The sequence below is a fragment of the Solea solea genome, chromosome 12 (genome assembly GCF_958295425.1).
Source record: "Solea solea chromosome 12, fSolSol10.1, whole genome shotgun sequence".
Classification (NCBI taxonomy): Eukaryota; Metazoa; Chordata; class Actinopteri; order Pleuronectiformes; family Soleidae; genus Solea; species Solea solea.
The window spans coordinates 14,921,843-14,948,580 of record NC_081145.1 but is presented as its reverse complement, the minus strand read 5'-3'; the positions used below and the strand labels follow the sequence as shown (position 1 = coordinate 14,948,580).

General features: G+C 41.7%; 1 protein-coding gene across 5 annotated transcripts in view; it reads left to right on the top strand.

Moving 5' to 3' along the window:
- scaper (S-phase cyclin A-associated protein in the ER) overlaps positions 1 to 26,184 on the top strand; it is a 54,943-nt gene extending 28,759 nt beyond the window's left edge. For all 5 annotated transcript variants that reach the window (XM_058644592.1, XM_058644590.1, XM_058644594.1 and 2 more), the window contains 9 exons: positions 5,541 to 5,656; positions 11,482 to 11,605; positions 12,980 to 13,206; positions 14,836 to 14,991; positions 17,135 to 17,369; positions 18,752 to 18,901; positions 24,198 to 24,389; positions 25,098 to 25,146; positions 25,389 to 26,184. In XM_058644592.1, coding sequence (XP_058500575.1) covers positions 5,541 to 5,656; positions 11,482 to 11,605; positions 12,980 to 13,206; positions 14,836 to 14,991; positions 17,135 to 17,369; positions 18,752 to 18,901; positions 24,198 to 24,389; positions 25,098 to 25,146; positions 25,389 to 25,483 — 1,344 coding nt within the window. In that variant the 3' untranslated portion in view covers positions 25,484 to 26,184. The remainder of the gene's footprint in view (positions 1 to 5,540; positions 5,657 to 11,481; positions 11,606 to 12,979; positions 13,207 to 14,835; positions 14,992 to 17,134; positions 17,370 to 18,751; positions 18,902 to 24,197; positions 24,390 to 25,097; positions 25,147 to 25,388) is intronic.
- The last annotated feature ends 554 nt before the right edge of the window (positions 26,185 to 26,738 follow it).

The window sequence follows — 26,738 nt, the reverse complement described above, 5'->3', positions numbered from 1 at the left end:
TAAAACATACGTGTAAATTGTTGTTTTTTTCCCCCCTCCAAGTTCTACTTTAGCAGTTTTTTTTTTTTATTTAAACAACCCACCAAAGCTGAGTTAAGCAATGTGACTGACTAATGAGGCGGTTGGTAGAACACCCTCCCTCTCTAATCCCTGCTCAAAGTCAAATAAATAGAGTCTCCGTCAGCATGGCTGTCTGGCCCCAGAGTCACTTCAAGTCAGGAGCGTTTGTATTATTTGACCTAACAAGCATCTCTCATGTCATTGACTCACCTAAAGATTTGTTTTCCTCCCCCATATCTGATTCAGTCTCCACTTTCTTTGCTAATTTCTTGGACAACACCCTCTTGCACTGCTGCTTGCCCCCCCCCAACTCCTCCCCTGCTTTCTAGGCTACGTCTAGACTACTCTGACCCAAGTGTGTTTCTCCCTCTGTGGCCTCTAATGGTTTATTTTGTGTCAAACCAGATTTTTGTCTTTACTTTGGGTGATTGAGAGGAGCAATTTTTTCCCAGTGAGCCATTCTTTTCTTTTTGCTGCACACTTACAAGATTAATCACTTGTATTTATGTATTGCCAGGAGTGTTTACCACTGCTTTCAATTAAAGCCTGCTTGGAAAAAGGCCAGTGTGTATGACAGGTCACTAACCTGGTCCTCTGTTTGAGAACCAAACACCACAGACTGTATTGCAGACTGTGTTACAGTACGTGTCCTGTAGTGCAGGAGCTTTGAATGGTCAACAACACAAGAAGAGTGCTATTCAACTTTTGCTTTGCCAGCTGTCAGATTTTGGTTCGGGTGACTGGCAGAGTGGCAGGATATCACTTTCTGGGTCGTGCCTTCAGCAAAATGATAGATACAGCTCATAACAGCAGAAAATCTAATGAAGCGCCATAAATACACCACTGTTGCCTTTACTTTCTTTGTACATCTGTCCCCACCTGCCTTCTTCTGCTGCTTGTTGACCACCATGATGTCCGGTTGGTTAACCGTCGTTATTTTATAGTCTGGATCGAGGCTACCATTCTCAAGCACAATTGGAGGTGCCTTCCTTGAAATTGGGACCTCCAGTCCATGCTCTTAAAGAGAAATTCCTGTATACTATGCCGTTCACTTGCTTATAGCATTTAGGGATCGCTCAATACCACTTTACCAATATGACCAAAATTGTAGCCTTGAGCATCTGCCAATATCAGTCTTTATACGAGATTACACTTGGCTGTTTTGGTTTTTTCTTCTTTTATCTTAAAATAGGTCCACATAGTTCACTTTTACTGTTTTTGGATTGTATTGGATTTAGCATTCTTTTCTTTTGCAAACATCTGATATCTGATCTAGTGATTTTGACCTGTATCAGACTGGTACCGATAATGAATATCATATTTGCTTGTATCTGTGCCTGCCTGCATCTCACATCCTTTATTGCGTGCTGAAATGTATCGAGTGCAATCTTGCCCAGCCTGCACCAAGGGTTCTCTTTGGCGTGGCAGACCCTGGTGTTTATCAATATTGTGCTTCGCGCCTGTTCGTGTGCTGCAATAATTAGTTCTGCTGTTCCTGCTCTCAGACCAGCCTTTTCCAGGGAGTCCCTCAGTGGATTCCTCCCCTTTTCATTAGTGTTTCTGAGTGTACACAGACAAGTGTGTGAGATCAGCTGATTACAAACACATTTTTTTAGCTGTCCCTGTGGGGACATTTTTTTGGGGGGGGAACAACCCACAGACACACACATTTTAAGCACAAACACATTTGACAGAATTTTGTGACAATGGACAGTATTGTTTAAAAACTCTCAGTAGATAAATGCATAACAACAAGCTTCCACTTTTCAAAACATCCCCAGAAACCTTCCAGATATAGTTTTTCATTCTTTTCCCCCCAAACAGTTCTCGTGTTTTTCTTCACTACCTGGTGTCCAATGGGAAGTGAAATGGTTCTATACTTCTTGGTGTATTAGTTTACAACTAGAGGCTGCCTGTGGTTTCTGTGGCAAGTTTGGTTTTGTACCTCACTTTCCTTTGATTAATCTTGGCCCATTTCTTAGAATAAACAGAAGTTTGTAGATTTCCATGTTCACCGTGCACTCACACATTGCACTAAATCATATGCTTGTATGTCTTGTAAACACACAAGTTTATACTCAACCCTAAAGTGTTTACTCCAGCGGCCTTGTTGTGGTTTACAGTCGACTCAGCCCACAGAGCTTTGTTTACCACTTTCGGGCTTTTCTCTACGACTGTATAATGATGAAATTCATGCGTCACACTCGACTCCACCATTGTTGGGTTGTAGTTCTGAATGAGTGAACTTGTGACTTGATGGTGCAGACCAAAGTTGAAGCCAGACCTTAATGACCTATGACAGTTGTTGCCCATCTGTTTGTGGGGCAGGACAACTCGGGCTGTGCCCTCCTTCTCTGCTTTAATTAGAGTGTCTAGAAGGAGGAGTCTACGAAGTGCAATCTGTCTGGTCCGCTGGTCTGCGGCCACTGTCACAGGAATCACCAGCTGCTTCAGGCTTCCTATCAGCTGGTGTAACAATGGTCACCCTGGACAATAATTGGATAAGATTCACCCCTTTTGTATAATTCAGCAGCCATCTATCTCACTTGTGTCTTAATGCCCGACCCTTTCTTCCTGTCTGTCTTTCTTTCTTTCCGTCTGTCTTTCTTTGTAGTGTAGCTGTTGACTAAGAATCATGAGCCTGTACTTTGGCTACATTAATGTTTATTAGCATTTTTACAAGAAAAACATAAGAAATGAATAGGTAATGGTGTAAAAACCTTATTAAACAACTACTCGGAAAAATGCAAATACTGACTTTTCTCTAATTATAAATATCAATTTATAATCACATTTTTTTTTTTTACATTATTTACAAAACAAGATATTTTGGATGATTTTAGTTTTATATCTATATTATGAATATAGTGTGCAAGTTTTCCATGATATTATGGAAATAAACACGTTGTTTTCATCCCGTTCAGTTTTATGCAAATTCAGCTTTTGGTGTATACATACGCTGTTGTGATAATTATATGCAAACATGATTCCTGTTGTGTGTAGGATGTTTCATCACTAGATGCTTTTTTCCGTTTGCTTAGACAGTCGGCTGCTTTACCTAACACTAAGATCAACATTCCCGAAGCACCAAGCTATAAACGTACGGAACAAACTTTTTATTTTAAACAGAATATTCCTGGTGAAATGTGTTTGCCATGGTGTGTTGCATTCGTAGACCACCTAATGATAGTATGTCAGGGAAGTTGACTGTAATCCTTTTCGTCATCGTTGTTCTATCATAACAGATGCATCTGTCAGCAGAGGGGAAGAAAAGGCAGTGATGAGCAGAGCGACTCTTGTCTGGTTTTCTTAGGCGGCCAGGACTGGGCAGGTCCCACTTACGCTCTTTAATACCATTTGATAAGCCGCTATGAAAGAGCTGCATTTTTTTTTTCATTTAGCCCAGAAGCTTTTAGGTAGGTGTGTTGATGGGAGGGTTAAGAGAGGGGTTAAGCCAAGCTCACTGACTCAGACCCAGTTCATTAGCCATGGAAACTGTTAGCAACGTACAAAAAGGAAGTCACAACGAGGATCTTTATACAAACAGTGCTTCAACAGGCATTTTTCATTATGCTGAAGGTAAACGTTTTTTTTAACGTCAAACATGAAATGATTGTTCAGTGCGTCGTCGTGTGTGTGTGCGTCTAACACCGGAATCAAGGAGCAGTTCCCTCCGCAGCGAGCATGAATGACAGATGAAGAGCTTATCTGTAATTTGGTGAAGCGCTTCAATGTGTTCAGGCTTGTTGGCAACTTCCCATCTGCAGAACAAAAGCACTGCTAAGAGGCTGGATTTTCGTGTTGTCACAGCAGTGTGGAGCCTGTAGCCGCTGAAGGTGCAGGAGTGACCTGCAGTGCGCAACACGTACCTCTGCAGTTGTGTGAAGAAAACCCTTCATCATCAGCTCCCCTCCAGCTCCTTTCCTCCCGGTCGACCCAGGCACAAACATGCCCGATAGTCAATGCACACTCCTGGCTTTATATTTGTTGATTTTATAAGACTCTATAGCAACAGCATCTGACCTCCTGCCAATTATTCTATCATCACAGGACACAGGACCTAACTATTTACACGTGTCCATAAATCTCATGTATGTGTATCATGCATTATTCCACAATTTCAGGGGTTTATTAAAGTAAAAAAAAAAAGTGCTAGGACCAAGTTGAAGTGAGAAATAGAAAAAATATTCTATTTCCTTTTCAGGATCAGAACAGAAGAATATCGTATGAAAATGGTAATGCATTTTCAATAATACTATAATAATGATAATGATGAATTTATTGCTGATGTATTATGGTATAAGTTTCAATATGGGGATTTTGCAGTGTGAGAGAGATATGGTAAAAAAATAAAATAATAGTATGCGTGCACTAAAAACACCATTAAATCTAAGAAATAAAAATATTACACCATTATTTGAAAACATTTGGCTTGTCAAAATTATACAGTAGTTTACTTTTCCCTCTTCAAAAAGCTCCCCAGTCTGTTTTTATTAAAATACCTTTTTTACATGAGAAAACCTTTTTAAGAAGCTTAAAAATCTGAACATGTTTTAATTACACTCAATTAATTGATTATATGCATAAAAATTATATTGATTTAGTTATCAATGAATAGCTGATGAATTGTTGCAGCCCTAGAAATGAGTAACTTTGTGTAATTATTGAAGACGTGTATTTTAAAATCTACAGCTCTGTTCTATCATTTATTTGTGTGCTTTTAACCTTCAGTAGGTTGCCCTCTCAATGGTATAACGGACAACCTTTTATCCAACACTGCAGTCTTGAGTAAAAAGACAATTGAAAGAAATTATAATTTGAACAAACTAAGTATAGGCTAAGTACCACTTAGGCTGTAATTTAAGGCTGCTATTAGCTCCAAACTTTCACATCTTAAGTGCGAGATGGGCTCCTCTGCGAGTAAGTGTGTCTTGATAGTGCTAAAGGTCAAAGAAAGATCTCTGAACAGGATTACATGGTTCTTAAATCTGTGTAAATGCTGACACAACAGGTGAAGTGATGCAAGTGGAAACTTAATGCTTTATTATTTTAAGACCGCTCTGAATCATTTCCTGTCCTCTCCCGAATATTTAAATTATTATTATTTTTTTTAAATTTTAAAGTACGTTTCTCTATTGCTTTGTTCTTTGTTTAACCAAGTGGCATTTTCTCGGTTTCACTTACTCTGTGGTCCTCCGTCGAGACCACCCTGGTGCTAAGTGGAGCCTGCAGAGCTTTTGCCTTTCACTGAAACTTGACTGTGGAGGGGCGGAGTTGGGTTGTGCACTTTTGAGATTAAACAGGAATACTTCAGGGATCACTTTGTTTCAGGTTTCAACCCCTTGCAACCCCCCCCACCCCACCCCATAGGAGAAAGAGAGGTTCTCTCCTTGGTGAGAGCCATGTAATCCCCTGTCCAGCCGGTGGCTCGTCGTCACCTAACTGTACCTCTGTTTCTCTGTCTGCCCTTGCCTCAACAGAACAATGCGGACCAAGTTGCCTTCAGAGTGGGCGGCGGCCTGTTGGCGCTGGAACAAATTCTGCATGTCATCACCACCGCTTCCACACCCACTGCTGTTCCTCGTATTCCTCTCAAGTGAGTATTAGCACCAAATTGAAATATTCAATTACTTGTAAATAAAGCAGACAGCTTGAATTTAAGTATTTTCCTATGATTTCATACACAACACAAGACAGTTGCTATGCACTTTTTTTTCACTATCATGTCTTTTGACTTCAAGCTTGCATGGGTGAGCCATTGTATTAGCTGATAACAATTTGATTTTGGACGTGCAGCTTGTTTAATCGGCTTAAATCTAAATTTAGGTTGACTGTCAGAACTCTGTGATTTTATTGTATTGAATTGGGCTTCCATGCATGATCTTTTAATCTATAATGATCCTTAAATAAAAGTTTTTTTTGTCACCTTGTCCTACAATGTAACTCCATAGTGTTAATCTAATGAACACTGGTGCTGTAAAGCTTTTTGTGTCTTTTTCGGATGCGTATGAATTTTTTGATCGATTTAGGGATTAGGAGTTAAGAAATATCCTATTTATTTCAGATTATTTCAGATAATCTAATTTGAGGTTGGATTAAAATTGTACTGTCACAAAGCTGAAAATTAGATGTATTTTTATCTCATCAAGCTGGTGTTTTGCAGAGCTACATCATTTTGTGGGGCAAAAATATCAAAATGACGCTTAATGAAATTAATCGGTACTTTTTCAGTTTGCTTTTCTTTGGTAATGAAATTAATAAAATTATACTAGCTGTTTTTAATTGGACTGAGCTGTATATTCACAAGGCCGTAACTCCTCTTTAAGTGCATCCTTTATCTAACCTCACTGACAACACACTGTATTCCCAATTTGTAGTTGTTTATGCACTCGCAAAACAACTGCCCGTACTTACTTCATCTCAATAAATATTATGAAAATGCATCGATGAGTCGCAGTGTTGCCCGACTTGTAATGGAAAGCCTTTTTATTTCCATAATCAATTTGGGTTCGTTCTTTTTCTCTGGAAACACAAAAAATGCACACGTGTCCCATTTGTCATTTATAGTGCAGAATATTTTTGAGTTGTGTGTCTGACGTTTGCGTGTCCTGCCTGGTAGATAACCTTAAAGAGGCTGCCTTACTCACTAGTGGGACTCTGTAATGGACTTGAATGGCCTTGCTCCCCCATTCATTAGCATTTTCTGGTCTTTGAATCCCCCGCTAATGGACAAATGCATCTTATATTTATAAGGCTTTTAAAGGTCATCACATGTATATTGATTTTCTCGTATTCCATCTTCCTCAGTCATTGTAGTCTGAGAGAATTTTAAGCAGACTTCTAAACTGGGAGACATTTATTTCTTTAAATGGACACACTCTTCTTTTTGAACATTTGTTTACTTGTTTTGCTTTTTGGGGGTTGGGGGTTGCACAATCATACGCAACATTGTGTTATCTTAAGTAAAGAATACATCATTGGCCTTTAAGACACCATGACATGCTGTGGCGATGGAACAGGAAGTGAAGACTGAGCTTACATGTTTATTTTTTACCCTCCGCACACTAGGCCAGTCCAACACTGGAGTCAGTTATGACTAGTTGCTCTTGCGTCACAACAAAACCTGTCATGTGGTAAAAAGGGGTTTCTCTGCACAAGAGTTTTTCACAAACATTAAAATAAAATAGTCACACAGACACACCACTGGTTTTGCTTCAGTGGCAGGTTTCAGTTAGTCCTGTGCTGCAAATACTGCAGGACCCTCAGCTAAGAACTGAACTCATTCTTATTCAAAACATATACAGTGTATGTACTAAAGTGCAAACCAGTTAATCCAATAGCTTGTAGAACGCACCTCAGTAAATGAATATAGTTATTACTTTCACAGTATTGTAGGCTGCACATCAAACCATGTAAAATAAAAGAGAGGTCCAACTCAAACCGTGTGATGTGGCTCTGTGAGATTGGCAGAGTCAGTGGCTGGTGACGATATGCAACACAAGGACACAGCCAGCTGTCCACTTATCACTATCCGTCATCTGGATGGCTGTGTGGCCTAATGGGCGGCTATACTGACGCTAGCCCCAGAGTGCGCTACATTATCTGTTTACAGTGATGCTGCCGTATTGATCACCTCCTCCCCCGCCAGATAAGTAGAGTGATTTACAAAAAAAGGCAGCTGCGGAGATGCTCCTGCCATATCTCTCCCCAGGGAGGCTGATTCCATCTTGTTACCATTATATTAATGAGCTAATTCCTCTACAAGGCTCTGCTGATGTCCTAGTGTAACCCTATGGTCACTCGGATGTCTACTCCAGCATCCACCGTCATTTACTTTAGCTGGAAAGAATGTAGATTAAACATTTCTGTTATGAGTCGGATGTAATGATGTTTTTTGTTTGTTTGTTTTGTCTTGTGGCTTTTGTCATCCAATAGAGAAAAAGAAGAACTTAGTGAATGAGCTCAGTTCATAGAGCATTATGCACTCACTTCTTATATTTTGCATGGAAAACTCTAAATTCAAAAGTTTAGATTCTTATCTCTTCGTGGCGTGTTGACAATTCTCATTGGTTAAAACAGTGGCAGAGCTAAGAAGGGAACATGGTGTTAACTTCACATGTTAACCCAATTTGTATTTCCACCTCTGTCTCACATGACCTGGTGCATCCTGTGAAATTGGATCCGCTACCTGTGGTTTTATTTCAGGATGTTTTCCGCCATTTGTGTGTGTGTGTGAGAGTGCACACACACACACATGCTCCTGTGCATGATGCTGTGTGACGGCTCATCAGATTTCTGCCCCTTCATACCTGGCCAGAGTAGATGTCTTGGACGCACTCAGGGTATCAGAGAGATCAACAGCAGAATCAAATTAAATGTCATTTAGATAGCAGTGAATGAGGGAATTGTTTGACAGCACAGGGAGATGGATTTGCTCCTCACCTTTTATTTTGGCTTAGGATTCTTTTTCTTCCCCTGAACACAAATTTACCCTGTTTAAGAGGCAGGGACTCAACCTGATCTAGAGGTTGTTCAGATTTCTCCAGCGTTGCTCCAGTCAGGCTTGACTGTGCACATAGGAAAGGCACAGAGAGGGCGAGAAATGTGAAACTTGGGTTGAGGTGCACCGATCTCCGGGCTGATAACTTGAGAAAACGACAAAAAGCATAAAGAGCCTTGTATGTGTTTATCTTGTTGTCAGCTGAAAGGAGAGTTGGCTATTTCCTATAATAAATGGCTTTTGTTGAATGATTGACAAAACCCATAACCCCCTCGTTTATGAACCCAAGATTATGTTTTTAACCAAACTGCATATAAACCTTAAATAAAGTCATATTTTAGTAAAAGGTTAAATGTAGATTTATTGTTGAACTCCACTCATAGTCTTAGCCTTATCGAGTGTGGACCTGTAGGCCACCCAGGCAGAGACCCAGAGGGCTGCAGGGTGGCGAGACAGGATCAGGTGTGATCAGGTGTGCTTCATCCTTCTACCTATTGGGCTCATTTCTCTTTGGACCTGATTAAGTTTACTTTCAAAATGGTTTTCACTGGCTGTGGGAGTTTTTTTTTTTTTTTGTCTGCATCAGTGCCCAACACCTAAAACTTGTGACGATATTTAAATGCTTCAATTTTCACGGCATCAGCACTCTAAAAGTGACAGTGCAGTACGTGGGTGAAGATGGATAGCAGCTGTGGTCATCTTGCGGCCCTTTTTTGTAATACAATAAGAAGAACGCAATGGTGTAGGTGGGGGAATGTTGCCTCTTTAGATGGGGCAGGGCACATCAGTCCCTGCAACAAAAAAACAAAAAAAAAGGAATTGTGCAACACGAGACTGGCTGGCATGGCACTTCACTAAATTGTTCCACAAAATCTTTGACTGGAGCTGTCATTGAGGGGCATTGAGACAGAGAGATTCCCAGAGAGGGCGGACTATCAGGTGTCATGCTCATCAAGCTCAATTAGGTGGGAGGAAACCAAAGACAGATCACTGTGATGGTTCATTGTACAGGCTGGTGTAAGGGCATAACTCAGACATGTCTTTTACAGGCTTCGCATTTGTTCAAAGTCATCCAAAGACAAGCCTGATTAGCTGTGTTACAAAGCAATTGCATGCTCATTACATGAGTGGTTGAGTGAGTCGATTTGGGAAGCCTGAGGGTCGGATCTGTCCTGCATGGAGTAAAGTGATTTAATTAAAATATGATATGAGTGAGGTTGAGGGAAATAAATGCCATGCTAATACTTTTTTTTATTTTTACGACTTACATTACCCTATTTATAGAATCAAGTATTAATTGTTAAATGAAAGAAAAAACATTTCTTTGTTGTACTTTGGATGGTCAACAGGTTTTGCGTGGCAGAGCGACGCTGCTCTGAATGCAGCTCTGACTCTTTTGATTTTGAGATTTCATCATTATTATTGTTATTATTATTATTATTATTATTATTATCATTATGTGTCTTATTTTTTTAATTTATTTTTTTATCCAAGTTGTCAGCAGGTGTGATCAACAGGGACATGAGCCTAGAAACCACAATAGTGACTTCAGGCCTCTGAAGTAACTCTTGTCCTTTGCAGGAATGTACATGACAGCCATGACAGTTTGAATTTTATAAGCTGTGTGAAGCATATAATTATACAATTGTATTTGAGAGCTGGCATTTGAGTTGTTGTTTTAGTATTTGCTGAGCTTTGTCTCATGTTCGCTGGAGAGTCCTGATTCTGCATGGCTGCACACAAAGTATAGTTTTGGTGGGATCTTGTGTTACCTCACCTCTTCAGTGCACTCACCCATTATGGGTACCGGGTAGACTTTTTATACAGTCTTTATGCTTTAATATAATTACTGTCACTATAGCTGGCATGCTAGTTGGCAGTTTTCAGGAAAGCTGATTTTCTGAGAGTGCTGTGTTGCTTTTTTTTTTTTTTTCCCCAAGTGGACAGAGGTAAGATTCCGTGTTAGATTTGGACACAATCCCATTGGACTAAAAATAATGTTTCTCACATTAACACCACATTCCATGTCTGACAGCTTTACACTTACAACGCCAGTAATGTTTCGACAAAACAACTAATCTGCCCACTAGCGGATCCAAAGCACAGGAAAGAGAGGGTTGAGGATATATATTATATGAGAGCGAAAGAGAGAGAGATCTATATAGAGGATAGAGGACGTTATTGACAGACCTGGGTCTGCCCCAGGCTAATCTATTTTCCTTCACCATGCCATTGCCAGCATGGTTTAACTGAAAATGCACAGCAGATGTGAAGGTTTCGGTAGATATCAAAATGTTTACCATTTGAAATAAACATGGCCTACTTTAGGCACTGGAGAGACAGATTTCTCTCTTCCACTGAGCAGATAGGACATGCCATTCTGCCAATGGAAAAAATATACAGTTGTCAGAAAATATTAACTGATGAAACCAGGGTTAGGGGGAGTAGCAGTCACAGCAGAATGATTGGTCAGTTATCTGAAGCATTAATCTTCTCTGGGACTTGTTTTGAGCAGACATAATACAGAGGCTGGCTCGGCCCTGCTTGCTGCCTGGCGGCTGTGAAGAGCTGCTGAGAGGAATAGTTTTATCTCTCCAGCGGAAATGCTGCACCATCTCAGCCAAGATGGGGCTGAGATTGTGTTCAGCTTCTCCGAAGGTGGCTCTCGTGAGGGGAGTCAACACATAAGCAGCTGATATGATTCCCCAAATCGGCTTCCTTACTTGCACTGACGGTGAGATACGCTTTTGACTTGAGAAGACAAACTACACCCTCTTAAGAGGCGTGTGTTTGGTTTCCTGGTGACTGCCGATAGTCTTGTCCGTGCCACGGGGAAGACATTTAAATGAGAGTACTGTTATCATTGTGCCTTGTGCTGTTTCTAACTTGTGATTAATAATGGTTTGTTATCTTTTTGTCAGATCTCTCTGTGCTGCTGTAAACACCTACTACCTGGCGTGTTCCTGTTGCCCCATCAACTGTGCCTATGTGCTGCTTAGCAACAAGATAGCGCTTCTCATTGACCTGCTGATGCATCAGCTAACAGTAAGTGTTTGCACCCCCCAAAAGCAAATTATTATTATATATATCTGCAGGTAGTTTTTGTAGGTAAAGTACTGTCAGAATCAGAATTCTGTCACATAAATGTATAAATCCTGTGTTTTCTTGACATGTTGTGCACAGTGCTATGATCACAGAGAAAGTCCTGTCTTTGATGGCGGTTGTTCCTGCTGTAGTGTTAATAAAAGACAGAGCAAGGCAAGCTAGTGGGTAACAAACCATTGCTCTAGTCTGCTACAGATGCGTCCTGACTGACGACGCAGGCAGGCAGGCAGGCAGGCAGGCAGGCTGCACTGTGGCGACATGTCGGCCCGTATCCTTCAGCACTCTCTAAGAACGACTGTAAACATCAGCCCACTCCAAACTTCTAAAGGTGGCGGCTCGCTGGGGCTGCCTAAACTCACAACACAGACAGGACAAGGCTCAGGCACAGGGTTGTGGTACATACATGAACTCTACTGGGGCTTCCTTCTCCAGTGCCGAGTTCCAATCCAAAGCAGTCATATTTCCTTAGGGCGAGCAGGGAAAGGTTAGCCCGTATGTTTCAGTTTATATAAAACATATCCCTGCAGCTGCTCTGCTGACTGACATATCCAACAGCACTGCAGGAGACAAACTAACTGTTGTCCAAGTGAGCGATGCAGATTAAGAATTGGACTCGACAAACTTGTGCTCCTGCACGCCCCCCCTCTTTGATGAGTTGCAATTTAACTATTACTTGTACGTGTGCATGTCTATGTTCTGTGTTATGTTCTGGTATGTGTGTGCATGAGCAATAGAGTAAAGCAGTGGGGGTAGTGCTGCCATGTGAGCATGTCCACTTTTAATTAGATTTGTGGAGAATGTCGGTGGATTTACCTTTGCTGTCAGCATTCACCCCAACCATTAGACCGAATGAGAATGGGTTTAAACTTCTTAGCAGCACTATATTTTTAAAAACAGACTTCACTTCTGCACATGTATCTCATGAAGTTTGTCTGAAAATGTGAAACGGCAAAAATGCTCCTCTAATTTAGTGTCTTGTACAGCATTTTTTTAAGGACTAGAGTACATCTTTTCTTGTTTACGCCAGCTTTCTTGCTGTGTTTGTGTGCCTCCATAAATATATTACGATTGTTGTTGTTTAATATTAAAACGATTCTAAACTAAAAAGTGGAATATAGCTAAAATTATATGGAAAGATAAAACGAAGGCTGAGTGTCAATTGAATTACAATTGTATGCATGTTGGAAATTAAAGTACTCTGTCTACTCTGTTGTTACTTTGTCTTTGAGGTTTAAGCATTAGGGTTTGTTAAAGAAGCTGTCCCAATAGTTTCCCCCCCAGTTTATTAATTCTTGAGTTTTTCTTTTCTTGCAGCTCTATGTCCCAGATGAGGACAAGCCCATTTTTGGGCGCACTGTGAACAAACAAGTATTTGAGGGTTTGACAACATGCCTGCTACAGACCACGGCTACTATCTTTGGGTCCCTGTGGCTACATCTCATAGAGTTCGGACAAGGCGAAAACACACAGATTCCCTCCCCAGATGACAAGGTTAAGCCTTCCACTGAGTCCTTCAACAACCGCACACAAGACCTCATCAGGTATTTTCCTTCCAGTGCTACTGTCACGCTGCTTCTCTTCCTCCACGTCTTTTTCTCCTCTCACAACCCTTTCCCTCTTGTAGTACATTCCCCTCCCCTCCATTTCCCTTCGCTGGGTTGAGAGTTGACCCACCTCTGATTTCCTCAGCAGTATGCCTCGTGTAAAGAATAGGCCGACAAAAAAAGAAATTCAGATCTCTTGGAAGTGGTCCAACTGGTGTCTTAGATTGGGAGAATGGAAGAATGACGATGTATTCTGGCATGCTTCCAGCTTGTGCTTTTTCACATTTAGTGCCACATTTCAAGTAAAATCGGTTCTTGGGGGTGGTGGACAAAGTAGCGTAAACAAAGAGCACTTCCAACGCTTTGAAAGGTCCTCTTGAATCTGGTGTTTGAGTTAGCCATGTGGGTACAGGCTGTAGGGGTCTGGGCAGTGTTGCAGTAATGTACGCTGTGAGGAAAGGCAGGCCCAGCCTGATGAAGCCTTATGGAAGAGTGCAGTCTTTTTTTACCATCCCTCCCACAAGCTATGATTCATCTGGACAGAGCAGCTGCACAGGCCCGCCACTCTCATCCACTGACCCAGTCGTAACCCTGGAGACAGGGGAGGGCCTGAGAAAAATGGTATCTCCAGGCTGGTAATCCCAAGTACGAGCTCAAGATTTACCTCAACTGCCTCGTATAATGTATATGTTAGTGAGGAAGGACAAAAGATCAAAACATTTTTAGCTTTTGCAACACTCTCCCATTATACTGGCCCATATATCACATAGAAAGGAGTTTACCATTTCCTTCCCTCTTATTATTCGTTTCTCAGTTTGGCTTTCAGTCCTTTTAGTCCCTTTCCTTGTTATTAATGTTTGCAATCCATGCTCAGAGTTGGAGGATAAACGGAATAGGTTCGACCACCAAGCCGGTTGACATTCGAGAGAGCAGTCACTGTGACGAAAGATTCTTTCAACCCAAGTAAAGCTGTGGAAAAGGATCAAGTCAAAACAATGGGACTTGGTTCAAGTGTCACATGACCTGCAGTGGCAGTTGAAAATTGTCATAATCACCTGTTACTGAGGGCGAGGACCCGGTGAGTGACGGCTCGAACAAAAAAGGTATGTGAAGGCAGCAAAGAGTCAAGACCGTGATAAAATGAGGAGCAGTGGCACAGATCATATCAGTGACTTGAAAGCTTTGATTGGCAGCTGTGGCACTCGCTAGATTTTCATAGATTGTCGGGGCCCCGAGCCTGAAGGTGCAGCTACACTGGAGCTGTGAGATGACGCGCCCAGGTCAGCAGACTGTCAAGGGCCTGGAGCTGGGCTGGCACAGGGGCCAGAACAGCCCTCTAATGACACTATTAGTGGTGATTTGTGGCTGAAAGAGTACAGGGAACATGATCATGAGACCTGTCATTGGCAAAGACAAATTGGAGATATCACAGTAATAGCAGGGGGTGGAGGGCCCAGGTGAGGTATCCACTTTCAGCTACAGTGCTGTGGAAGTATGCACAGTAAAGGCCTTTGTTTGCCTGTGTGAGATGAGCTTTTTGCAAAGGAACTCATTCATGGTAAATTTGCTTTTAAGTTTTCAGGGAAATTTAATCCATGCATGTTTTTTCTCCCGTGTGTCTTACAGCTATGTCGTAAACATTGGTCTGATTGACAAGCTGTACGGATGCTTCCTGTCCGTCCAAAGTCCTGTGGACGAGCACCCCAAGATGTCGGCTTTTCTCCAGCAAGCCTCCGCTCTGCTGCACCACATGTGCAAGATTTGTTTTGTCGTAACTGGACGGTGAGCATGTGTCTTACACTATACACCTCTTCAAATACGTCCGTGATCTCCTGATCTTCACAAACAAAAAACCCTTCTCCAAGCATCTAACGGCAGAGACTCGGTCACTGTCGGTTCTTAAATGTCTGAAGGATCCATAAAGACAGGCTCATGGTTACTCAAACAAAGACTGGTTCCTCTGCAATCAGCCAGCAGGTCGTTTCCTCCAGCCAGCTCGCTGGTTAAGCTGTCGTTACTGCAGACAGAGATAGGTATCTACTTGACCCAGCGCCCTGTCACTCACCATAAACCTTAGCCTGCAGTGCGGGGGGAGCCCACCCATGTGCGTTTCAGTGACCTCCACTAAGAGAGGTTTAGTGGCACTGCTGACAGAGGCTAAGCACACAGACGCGCTGAGCGACATCAGCACCACAATTCCTCACCTAAAACGAAAAATAAATGTTGACCGTGGTAGCAGGTCCAGATATGCTTTTGTATAATGTTTTACCACAAATGTTAAACCAGAATAACCTTTTATGCGTTTAATTGTTATATCAGTCGAAACAATCTCACCTCTTAATAGTGCATCACTCCCAAGACATCACTTGTCGTTCTTTCAACCACTGAGCTTCTGTATTGTGCCAGCTGCAAGGTAGCAATGACCAGTCACCGTTTGTCACTGAATATCTGAAAGAAAACATTGTGTCTGGTCTTGCAGGTCTCGTCGAAGCATGGTCAACAAGCTACGTTCTGTCTGTCATGTAGGAGAATGCTTGATGTGCTTGTCGAATATTTTGGCCATGCCAGTTGCTCTGTCAGGGGATTATAGTGGCATTAGGAGGCTGTGTTCTTGCCTAGCAGCATATTTCACACAGAGGCTGTTGGCTACCATCAAGTATCGGCATGCACTGTAGCTTCTACCCAGAGGTCACACGCCCTCTATTCTAAATCATAGCTGGTGCTGGTGCAGTTAGTCTTGACTCATCAGTCTGTAGCCCCAGTGTTCTCAACTGGAGGTGTCTACACCGTGACCCAAAAGACCCAATAGAATGATTGAATTATTAATTAATTACATTTTCTCTGATCTTTCATCTATTTTTTTTTTTAGGTGGTATAACATTAAAAACAATCTTACTTTGTTATTGTTTTATAATTTCCAAGAAAATCTAATATCAATAAGTATTTTTACAAAATGATTGGCAAGTTGTAGCATCTTGTTTGTTTTTTTAATTTTCAAACAACAATTCTGAATGTTTTTAAGTCCCTCATTGGTTAGACACATTGGTTAGATCTTTGACTTAAATGCCTAGTCTCTGTACTGTCGAGCCTGTACCTCCTCTTCTTAAACCAGCATTATCCTCGGCTTTGTTATTAAATGTCATTTACAATGAAAGGATGATGTTACCAATCCCTTTAACCAATTGGGTCGCTTGTTGTTCCAGTGAGGCAAGCACCTTTTTATCCTTGAATCCTCTCATGTGGGCTTTGATTTAATGTGCCAAGGCTCTCTGCACCCTGCCAGACGAGCTCAGTTCAATCTGCCAGCGCTGAGCCTCTGAACTTAACGTCATGGCGTTACTATGTTTACTGTTGCTGGAGCGGGAGCGGAAGAGACTATTTTGACGGCTCCACTCTTCATCTGCAAACTAACTGGCTTGCAGTGGCTAATCCAAGGCATTTACATTAACAAGTGAGATGTACTGGAAGCTCCTTACAACACAAAGAACAGTCGTTCCATACGTTAAAGCGAAGCACACAAAGAGCAGAAAATGAACATAAAGAGCAGCTGTGATCCAGCACGTCAATGAGCAACAGATTTTATACTTGGTACTCGTCCACCCGCAGCACTCAGTGGAGTCAGGATATACAGCAGTGCTAACGGCATAGTATCCCGTATATATGGGAGATAACTTTCCCATTATCTCTAAGGTCTTGACTGGTGAATAAATCCAGAAGCTGCTGAAGTTCAGACTGTTTTTTGTGTCCTTCCTTAGCCTCTAGATAACAGTGAAGGAGCAACAACAGCAGAAAGGCACATAATGAAAACACTAATGCTGCTCCTACTGCCATAGCATTGTGTGTGTGTGTGTGTGTGCTTTATTGAATTTTTGTTTTTATTTTCTTTGTTTTGCTGACAAATCATGTCCGCCATCTTACTCTCCAGAGCTCCCTACGTATTTGACAATAAACATCAGGACCCGACTGGACTGACGCCCTTGTTGCAGTCCACAGACCTGGTGGGAGTGGTGCACACTCTGTATTGTATCCTGCTACACAGCTTCTTGCCAGAGTCTGCTTCCCAGAGTCAGGAACCCTACGGCCCCGGGGTCATCCAGGTGGCTCTGCAAGGCATCCGCTTCCTCAACAGTTTTGCCCTGCTCGACATATCTGCATTCCAGGTATTCATGACAAATGCAGAATATATGCTATTTGTTTGTGTGTGTGTGTGTGTTTCAAAGCTTGCAATCAGCGGAGTCGTTTTGTCTGCTTTGCCGTTCACAGTGAATGGTTACGATTTGAGCTGAGACGGTAGAAGGAGCAATTACAGGGACTCGTCTTTTACCACAAATGGCAGACGATTGTAAAAATGGCTGCAAATATTTAAACAGTCCTCCCTGGATTTAATAAATGTGTATACATGATCAAATTGATGCTGGCTCCTTTGTTAAGAGCAATTAGAAGAGGAGTTACTCTCCTCGGGAAAAAACTGACCCGTGGACATAAACACATGTGCCCTCTGACCCCGGGTCATAAGGTCTGGTGGGTCAGCCGTTGGGACGGAGCGCGGGTGATTAGCACTGTACGCCGGGCTGTACATTACCCACTGTGAGAAGGAGAGGGTGACAGCTTCACTGTGTTAAGTCATCACATAGACAGAGAGGCACAAGAACAAACGTTAATTATTTTAATGTCTTGCGGTTATTACTTTGAAGCGGTTCCCTCTCGCTGACCTGCCACACTCGGGCAACTCAAAACAGCTGCGAATGAAAGAGTTCCACGGCAGAGGTTTTATGAACATTTTAAATAACTTTTTTTTTGGGGTTGATTTTAGTTTTTTTGGCTTTGAGTTGTAATCACCTTGTATTTCACTTTACCCAACAGCGCAGACTAAAACTCATTGTAGTGGATGGACAAGCAGAATTCAAGCCATTTATTTTTCTCTTCTTTTGCCACACCAGCTCCTAATAATATGTTTAGCAGATCATTTTTACAGGGACATAATTGTTTTCCATGTTGACAAAATATACAACGACCTCAAAATTAACATTAGTGTTGTCCGTACATCCTTAGCGTTTTTCCTGTTTCTCTTTTTTTTTCTGTAATATGACTTTTTTTTAATATATTAATTGTTAAATAACACTTCACTTTTTCAGTTTAACAGCTGCTTAAATGCTTGTAGCTCAGTGAGGATTATGTGAGGTCATTTCCATGCTTGACCACCACGTGTAGCTTCTCAGGTGTTTACGGATGTGACACTTAGAACACACCCAAACTTCCCAGTGGTACCATTTGATCTTACGGTGCTTTGTCACACTGACGTGTTTAATAAACACTGTCTCTGAGCTGCTTGTAGTATCTCATCTCTGAGCAGTTTTATGGTAGAACAGCGCTTGAATTGCTTACACTCATACACCATGTATGTTCCCCACCAGCAAAACATAAAACCCTTTATTGCTTTATATTAGCATGGTATTCAGCTCTTTGTAATTACAATCGTAGACAATTTATGGTTCGTTTTTACTGTGAAACGCACTAATATGCTTTGTCTGTGGCTTGCCAGTCCATTCTAGGAGCTGAGGGCCTTTCTTTAGCTTTCCGCCACATTGTCAGCTCCCTGCTCTGGTACTGCTCTCAGCATTCCTCTGAAGAGCTGCTACATGCAGTCATCACCTGCGTGGGATTCTTCACCGTCAACCACCCTGGCAACCAGGTAAACCAAACCTGAACCTGCTATGACTGCATAACAAAAAACCTTTATTTTCCATTTGGTAAACACCAAAATATAGATTTTTTTTTTGTGAGTGTGTGTGTGCGTATGTGTAAGAGGTTTAGGATTTCATTTATGACAGTCGTGTTGTATGGCGGTTAACTGTTAAAAAAAATAAATAAATAACAGAAATTATACATCTTGATAAATAACTTGGCTGCAAATATTCCTTTTTCAACATTTTGTCATATAAATTATATTTAAAATCTTCCATAAAAAAACATTAGAATGTTTTCTCATTCTAATGATCCAAATTCAAAGAATATTAAATTCATTATCATACAACCAGGAACAGCTTCTGAAAACCCATATATTTTCAGAGGCTGAGATGGAAAATACTCTATGGAACGATCACATAATGTCATTTCAGTCCAGTTTGACACAGTCCAGTAATTGCTACCGTTGTTGTCACTTTGCTGATTGTGAGCTGCATTCAATTGCATTGTATTATGAAAAAGGTGTCTGTTGTATCAACAAGGCCGGCTCGTATCACCTTACTTGTGTTATGCTCATGTATTATTTGTCAGAAAAGGGGTGTAGTTTTGTAATTGTAACAAAAAGCACCTGTTCAAAGATTCATGTCGTGGCACCTTCCTTTGCTTCTGGTCCCTGTGTCGTCTTTTGTCCCACAGAGTGACCCATTGTTCCTCCATGGTAAAGCAGGGCCGCATGCCGGCCGCAGTGTACAAACGACAGAGGAGGCTCAATTGAAGTGAGCGCGATGTGATGGAGCAGACCTGGCTGCTGTGTAATTGGCTGTCATGCATGGCCCGACTACCGGGCCCCTGATTAGCCATGCTACAGTTGGCTGGGCTTTGATTATGTTAAACCTGACCCACACAGGCAGCAGCCACAGCTTCATTCACAAACCTCTGTTACATTGTTTAAATCTGCACCGTCGCAGTCGACCTCTATCACATTAATTAATGGACTGATTACTTATTCTAATTTGCTGGATTTTTTTTTTGTTTGTCCCCTTCAAATTAAAGGTTCTTCCTCTAGTCTTTGGCACTTAAGTCCCCCTCTGTGCTCCTATCCAATTTAATTACGTTGTACAGAATTAGCATTTGTTGGTCATTGTGGGTCCAATTTGCATATTACATTGAATAATTAAATGAAGCCTGATTATTAAATTACATGGATGACATATGATACGTCTCTGTACACCCACAGCGCCCGATGGTGGACTAAAATATTTGCTTGTTGCTAATTTGATGCAAAATCTGTCATTCCTCCACAGCCTGAGCACTGCCGTGCCAAGACGAATGTTTAGAGAAAAGGCACCAAAAAAAAAATCACTTACCTTGCTTCTTGGTTTTAGAATTTAATTTAGACGGGGAGGGAGGGGGGGGGAAGAAAAATCATATTTGAGTCTACATTGTCAGGAAACTAGATCCTACACAACCTCCACACAGAGTTGATCTTTGCCAGTGGTCCACTTCCTGGAATGCATGCATTCACTTCTGCACCAAGATGGACGGCGTTAAGAAGAATATTTAGAGCAGCTTGAGCTTTTCGAGACTTAATGTAAGCATTGGCAGAACAAAAAAGCCGCCCGACCCGAGCCCTCTTGCAGTCGTGAGACTGCTGATTCACAGTCGGCACTGCGGCTTTTATGTTACACATATATGTGTGCGTGCTCGCGCATGTGTGTGTGTGTGTGCGCGTGTGTGTATAAAAGTAGAACTTTGAAGCAGCACCATATGTAGTGATATATTCCCTCTGCTCTGGGGGGGCATGAATAATTCACCTTGTGACACAAAAAGCCACTGGGAGTGTGACACATGTAGGCTTGTGTGTGTTTTCAAGTGTTTCTGCTCATGGGGGCCACTGAGCCATACGTTTTGTTGTGCGTTGGCTGCACCAGTCGAGACATTTTCACAAAATAAAGCAGAACAAATGCACCCTTACCCTGTGACTGACGTTTAGCAGCATCTTATTCTTTGAAGAGACGTGTTCCAGTAATCTCCTTGTCTTCAAAAGACACTGATTCATTTGTTGTTCTTGCACAGTGATGATCTGGTAAATCTTTCAACTGATGGAAGTGTAATTTCAGACTGCTGACATCTTGACTCGCATGATTCAGGCAATTTCAATGTGTGAAAATGTTGAGATGTAATTTCCTATGAGTGTGTCAAATGCCCACACACACGCCAGCTGAGTGAGTGACACACACACACACACACTCTCCTGGTATTCCCAGACTTCCCAGATTGTTTTTCACACTTTTCTTTATACCAGTAAGCTTTGTCTATAGGCTGAACATCCCACACACGTCTCCAGAGCTCAGCCTTATCTGCGGAGGTCATTCTTCTTCTTCCCCTTCTCGACGAGGGCGTTTCCTCCGCCCTGCAGGCCCGAGTCGAGCTTTAGGCCTGTAATTCCTTGTTAACCTGATGTTGAAACGCTCCCTTCAGCAGTCCATTACATCCGAGACAACCAAGCGCTCACTGCCTGCAGGGTAAGTGCAGCTCATGCAGACCATAGGGAGCCAGCGTTGGGGAATGCACACTCTGTATCACCCAGCAGAGTAAACAGAAGTAGAGAGACACAGACAGGCCCACTCTATGCTGACTGACAGGAGTGGGCTTGATTGTTCGCTTGGTAGATGATCTACACTCTGCTTCAAGGGTTAATTCAGGTCCAACACACTCAAACTGAAGCTGAGGACGCTTGTATCCATGCAGACCTTTCAGTGAGATGTTACCGTTTGTCCGCAACGGGTGTCAGGTTAGATTGAGGGCAGAATTATCTGCAGCATGATCAGAGATGGAATGACAGTGTCGGCTCACGGAGATAAATCAAGAGTAATTGAGCTTTATTGTGTAAACAGCGGGTTTTTATTGGTGTTTAAAGACGGCTGGCGGGTACCTTTTTAAAAAGTCAAGTTGGAGCGCCTAAGTCAATGTCTGTTTCCGTGGAATCCAGTCGTCCAAAGGCAGTTTACACATCTCCCCGTGCACGTCTCAATAAATCAGGTTGTAAACGTTGTAAAGAGGCACTAAACTGTTATTTGACCAACTTTGCTTTGTGGGGCCTGTCGTTCTGTTTGTCTTATCAGTCAGGCACTTCTACTGGGATGGACCTGGTTTGTATTCTAGACGGATGGAGTGTCTGGCTCTGCTGTGATGCTGGTTCTTCCTGAGCTGTCAAGACAATATATATATAATTAGACTTGTGCAGTAATTCTAATTTCTTTGGCTAATCCGGGCAGCACTTAATCCGCATGCGTACTAGCTAATGAGAGTGAGTAACCCTTCTCCTTTCTGCACTTAAGTCCGCTTTAACTTTCTACTTGTTTCCTACGTGGACGCTGGGTTTTCCCAGGGATTTGTTTTCGTTTCAGGACATAAACTTTGCACACTCTTTGTTGTAATTGTGGACAGTGAGGATGTTATGTAATGTAAGCATCATAAAACTCGGAGCGGTTTAAAAAAAGCCAGATCTGTGAACTTAAGAAAGAGCAGAGCAGTTGAGACACTTGAGTTTTTACAGGACCTGCGCTATACCTGCGCCAGATGTACGAGTTCAGATGCTTGTTGTTAGTTTTATGATGTCAGGCTTTGAACTGCAAGATACTTCAGCTGGAATGGGAGAAATAGCGCTCCGCCATAATCTCTAGTTTCAGGCTCTGGTGTTTCTGTTCACCTAGTAGAGGTGTGGAAAGTTGGCGTGGGACTCTTGGTCTTTGTTACCACCAGGCTCTTATGTCCTTCATGCGTCAGGCACTTGTAAGTGGACAACTTGTTTAGGCAGCCGGAGATGGAACTGTTCATAGAGAGGATTATGAGATGGCTGGTGATTTATTTGTAGGTTGGATCCCCTCATCCAACACTGGCTATAGTGTTTAAATTATGACACCTGAACCGTTAATGTTCTGCATTAAAACACAAGAACGACTCTTAAGCTTTTGCAGAATCAGGATTTTTGGCTCTCTAATCAGTTCAGCTTCATAAATTTATAAATTTATGACCACTAACACCCGCCGCCCCCCCCCCCATCACCAGTTCTTCTTCTTCTGGGCAGGGTTGCGACAGACGAGATAAGTATGATATCACAGGATGGGAAGTAACGTGAAAATTTGCACAAAAAAAACACATGCACTGAAAATAAGCCGCTCTACTTTGAAAATAGCTAGAGCTTTCCTTTTGTCACACATACCCCATATTCACTGCATCAGGTTGACAAATGCAGAGAATTTGTCTTATAAACAAAAGTGTACGTGGTAGTATTATTATTATTATTGTTATCATCATTGAAGTGGTATTATAAATAGGTGCTACGTCGATTCTTTTAACGATTGTGTCCCTTTTGAACGGCGCTGTAGAGGGCAGCAGCTCCGAGAGGCTTCACCTTGAACTGATAAAAGCAAAGAATTATTGCTTTGTTTATCCGGCTGATCAAACTTGGAATGCACTATCAAAGGAGAACCCAATGGGAAAGTATTAGAGAGCATGTTTTTAAAATTTTGTGAATTTATGTCGCCATGACTTGGGGACCTCACCTTGCCCTCCTGGTTTTTTTATTGGCACTAAGATTCCAGGCTTGTAGTCTTTACCTGTAAAGCAACATGTGATCTGGGGTTTTGGTTCTCCATTGCTCAGGAGAGATGACCCCTTCTCTCGCAGCAGTCCCCTTTCTAATCAAACAAGGCTGGGAGTGATGTGGTTTTAATAATGGTGGCCCGGATGTGATGGCTTGTGATTGATGGGCTGTGATTGAGAGCAGGATGTCAGTCGAGTGAGAATACCAGTAATGGTATTGCTCATTTCTTAAAGTGGGGGTGGCCACATCCCCCCCCCCCCCCCCCCCCCCCCCATCTGTGCCCCTGTCACACTACGAATGCCCTCTCAACCTGAGCTTCACTCCTGCTCTGCCTCTGCGACAACCGAGTGTTGCTTGAAAAGCTTAATGAAAAACTTGAAAGTGAAGTTTTAAACCACTGATAATGACATTAGCTCAACTTTTTTCTCCTTATGTTACAGCAGCTCCGCCATTGCTGTTGGTACAAAGGCAGAAAGAAAAAAAAAACTGTCCCATCACTGTGTTTTATAGCCTGTAATTGTGTAGTGGGAGGCTGTGCCCTCCAGGTCTACTCCTAATGGCTTTCTGTTTGTTGTTTTAGTGGCAGATTTACATGTGGGAGGGGCCTGAGATAGTGATTTACAACTCGCAGTGCCACTGACTGGCCACTTGACTGGCTTAGTGACTGACTGGCTCTGCTTCTTGTGTGTTCCAGGTGATAGTGCAGTCTGGCCGCCAGCCCAGCGTGCTGCAGAAACTGTGTCAGCTGCCCTTCCCGTACTTCAGCCAGCGGCACCTTGTCAAAGTGCTCTTCCCCTCCCTCATCGCCGCGTGCTACAACAACTCTCAGAACAAGGTCATCCTGCAGCAGGAGATGAGCTGCGTGCTGCTGGCTACATTCATTCAGGTAAACCCCATGTGAATGCATATAACAAAGTATTTTTAGGAGCACAGGCCTTAATGTGACGCTTTCATGGCGACTGTTAAAAAATGTCATTTAGATTCATGCATCATAAGAATTGAATGCCTCTAAATAAAGCTCTGTGACACCTGATAAACAATTGTTCCTCTGGTGCGCGGGTGAATCTGTAACAGGTCTTTACAAACATAAACAGCTTCCTTCACAGTGGATTTACCTGCAAGTGCTTCTTCACCCGCCCCCCCCAGTAAATAGTTTGTCTCCTTCATCTTCCTCCAACAACACGGCCCCTCGCCGCTCCGCAACCACCACCACTGTTTAGACACGGATTAACTTCCATTCACAGGGAGACAAGCTATTGTCATTTCTTTCAAACAAAGCAGTAAAGCATGGCGTCCTGCTCCACCACCCTCATTGTTGAATTCACCTCGACGGCATTCCTGAGAGGGAAGGCTCCTAAATCAGTCATTACACTGAAAATCTTTAGTTCTGATTTGTGAGCGATTTTAATTAACGTTAAATGCAGGTTTAAAATTTCAAATTTAACTTTTGTTTTTTTCCTGAGAGCTAATCTTGACTTAGACGAATCAAATTGTACTCGGCACCACAAGTAAATGCAGTGTCCTGTTAGTGCTGGCATAAGTTTTGTAACTATTTATTTTTGTTTAATTCAATTTTTATCATTAATGTTCTTAGGACTGTGCTACAGATGAGAAAATATCCGACAACAAAACAAAGCAAACAGGTAGGATTTTCTGTTGAATTAATCAAATAAATCTGATTGATTGTATCGATTTCATGTGATTTTAATAACTTTTTAAAAACATGCTGAATCATAAAGAGAGATACTTTTGACATGTCATTTTTCCAGTCTATTCCAGTATTATTTTTTAATTCAGGTTTTTCCCTGTTTTACATGTTTGTATCCAACACGGTATAATCTAAATGTCCTTTTTTTGTTTCTTTTTTTTTTTTTGTCTTTTGAAGTTTCCCAGCTGCACGATTACAACGAGATGTCCTACCGCTTTCCACGTGACCAGTGGGACTCGGCGCTGCAGTTTTTCCTGAAGGAACAGGAGTGATGGAGTGATTCGCTCACTGTCCTCAGATCATCCAAGAACAGTTTAAAAAAAAAAAAAAAAAACACCACTACAAACAAGGTGGATGGACGTGTTATTTTTCTGAAATTAACTCGTCATGTGGGTTATTTATTCTGAAGACTGTGAAGCGTTTTTTTTTTTTTTTTTTTTGTTTGTTCTTAATGTCCATTCAACAGTTTTGATTTCTTGGAAACTGGTTCATTAGGGACTTAATGGAATTTGCACAAAATGTCTTATTTGTTCAGTGCAGTCAAAGCACACGCACAAATGTTCCATTTCATGTTTAAAAACAAGCCAAGTGTTTTCTTTTATAGGTACAAAGTGATGCGTTTTAAAGCGGCGACAACTTAACTCTGAAGCATATTTTCTTCTTTTTTTTTTTGCCAAACGTTTTCATCATTAATGTTTGGGTTAATTTATTGCATGTGTTTTCCATTTGGAATGTTAACCAGAATGTTTTCTCCACTTCACACTATGCCAGGTGTAAGTTATATGACCTGCCTTGATCTCCAAACGTGTTCAATTATATTTGGCCTTTTTTTTTCTTTTCTTTTTTTTCATTCTCTGTTGAGACGCACTTAAAGCTGTCCTAATTTATTGAGTTATTTACTATGTAAAATGGTTATGTATTGTTCTTCCTCAGTTTGTTTGTTTTACTTAAGTAAAATCAAACATTAACTCTTCTGCTCTGGTTTGGATTTATTGTGACTCCTGTTAAATCCTCACTAACATGGCTACTGAAGACTTGTTTATTTGACGTACGAGCTGCTGGATATTTATTAAGTGTAGAGAACAAATGCCGTTATTGAATTTCAGTTGAGTGCAAACTTCATTTAAACCACGTTGACTGAAGGCTAGGATGGTTTTACGAATACTGGAAGAACTTTTAAATCTTCTTTCTTTCTTTTTTTATGTCAATCAATGTACTGTATAAGGCAATCCTCTAATGTGCCTGATAATTGGAAATATACTGATTGCTTTATGTACTATGTTAAAAAAAAAATAAAAGCAGTTAAGTTATTGGGGGAATGGTCCACCAGTGAGCATCAACGCTGCCTCTTGTTCTGCACATTTAGAAACAGGATACCACACAATCTCTGTTCAAACTTGAGCCAAGTACTCTCTGTTTATCTAGGTTAATTAATTTACTGTGAAGTCTTAGAGTCACTTGTTTATTAGACAGCACTGTCTAATCTGGGTTTTCTTTTTAGTAATTGTCTTCATGAATATCTTGTTG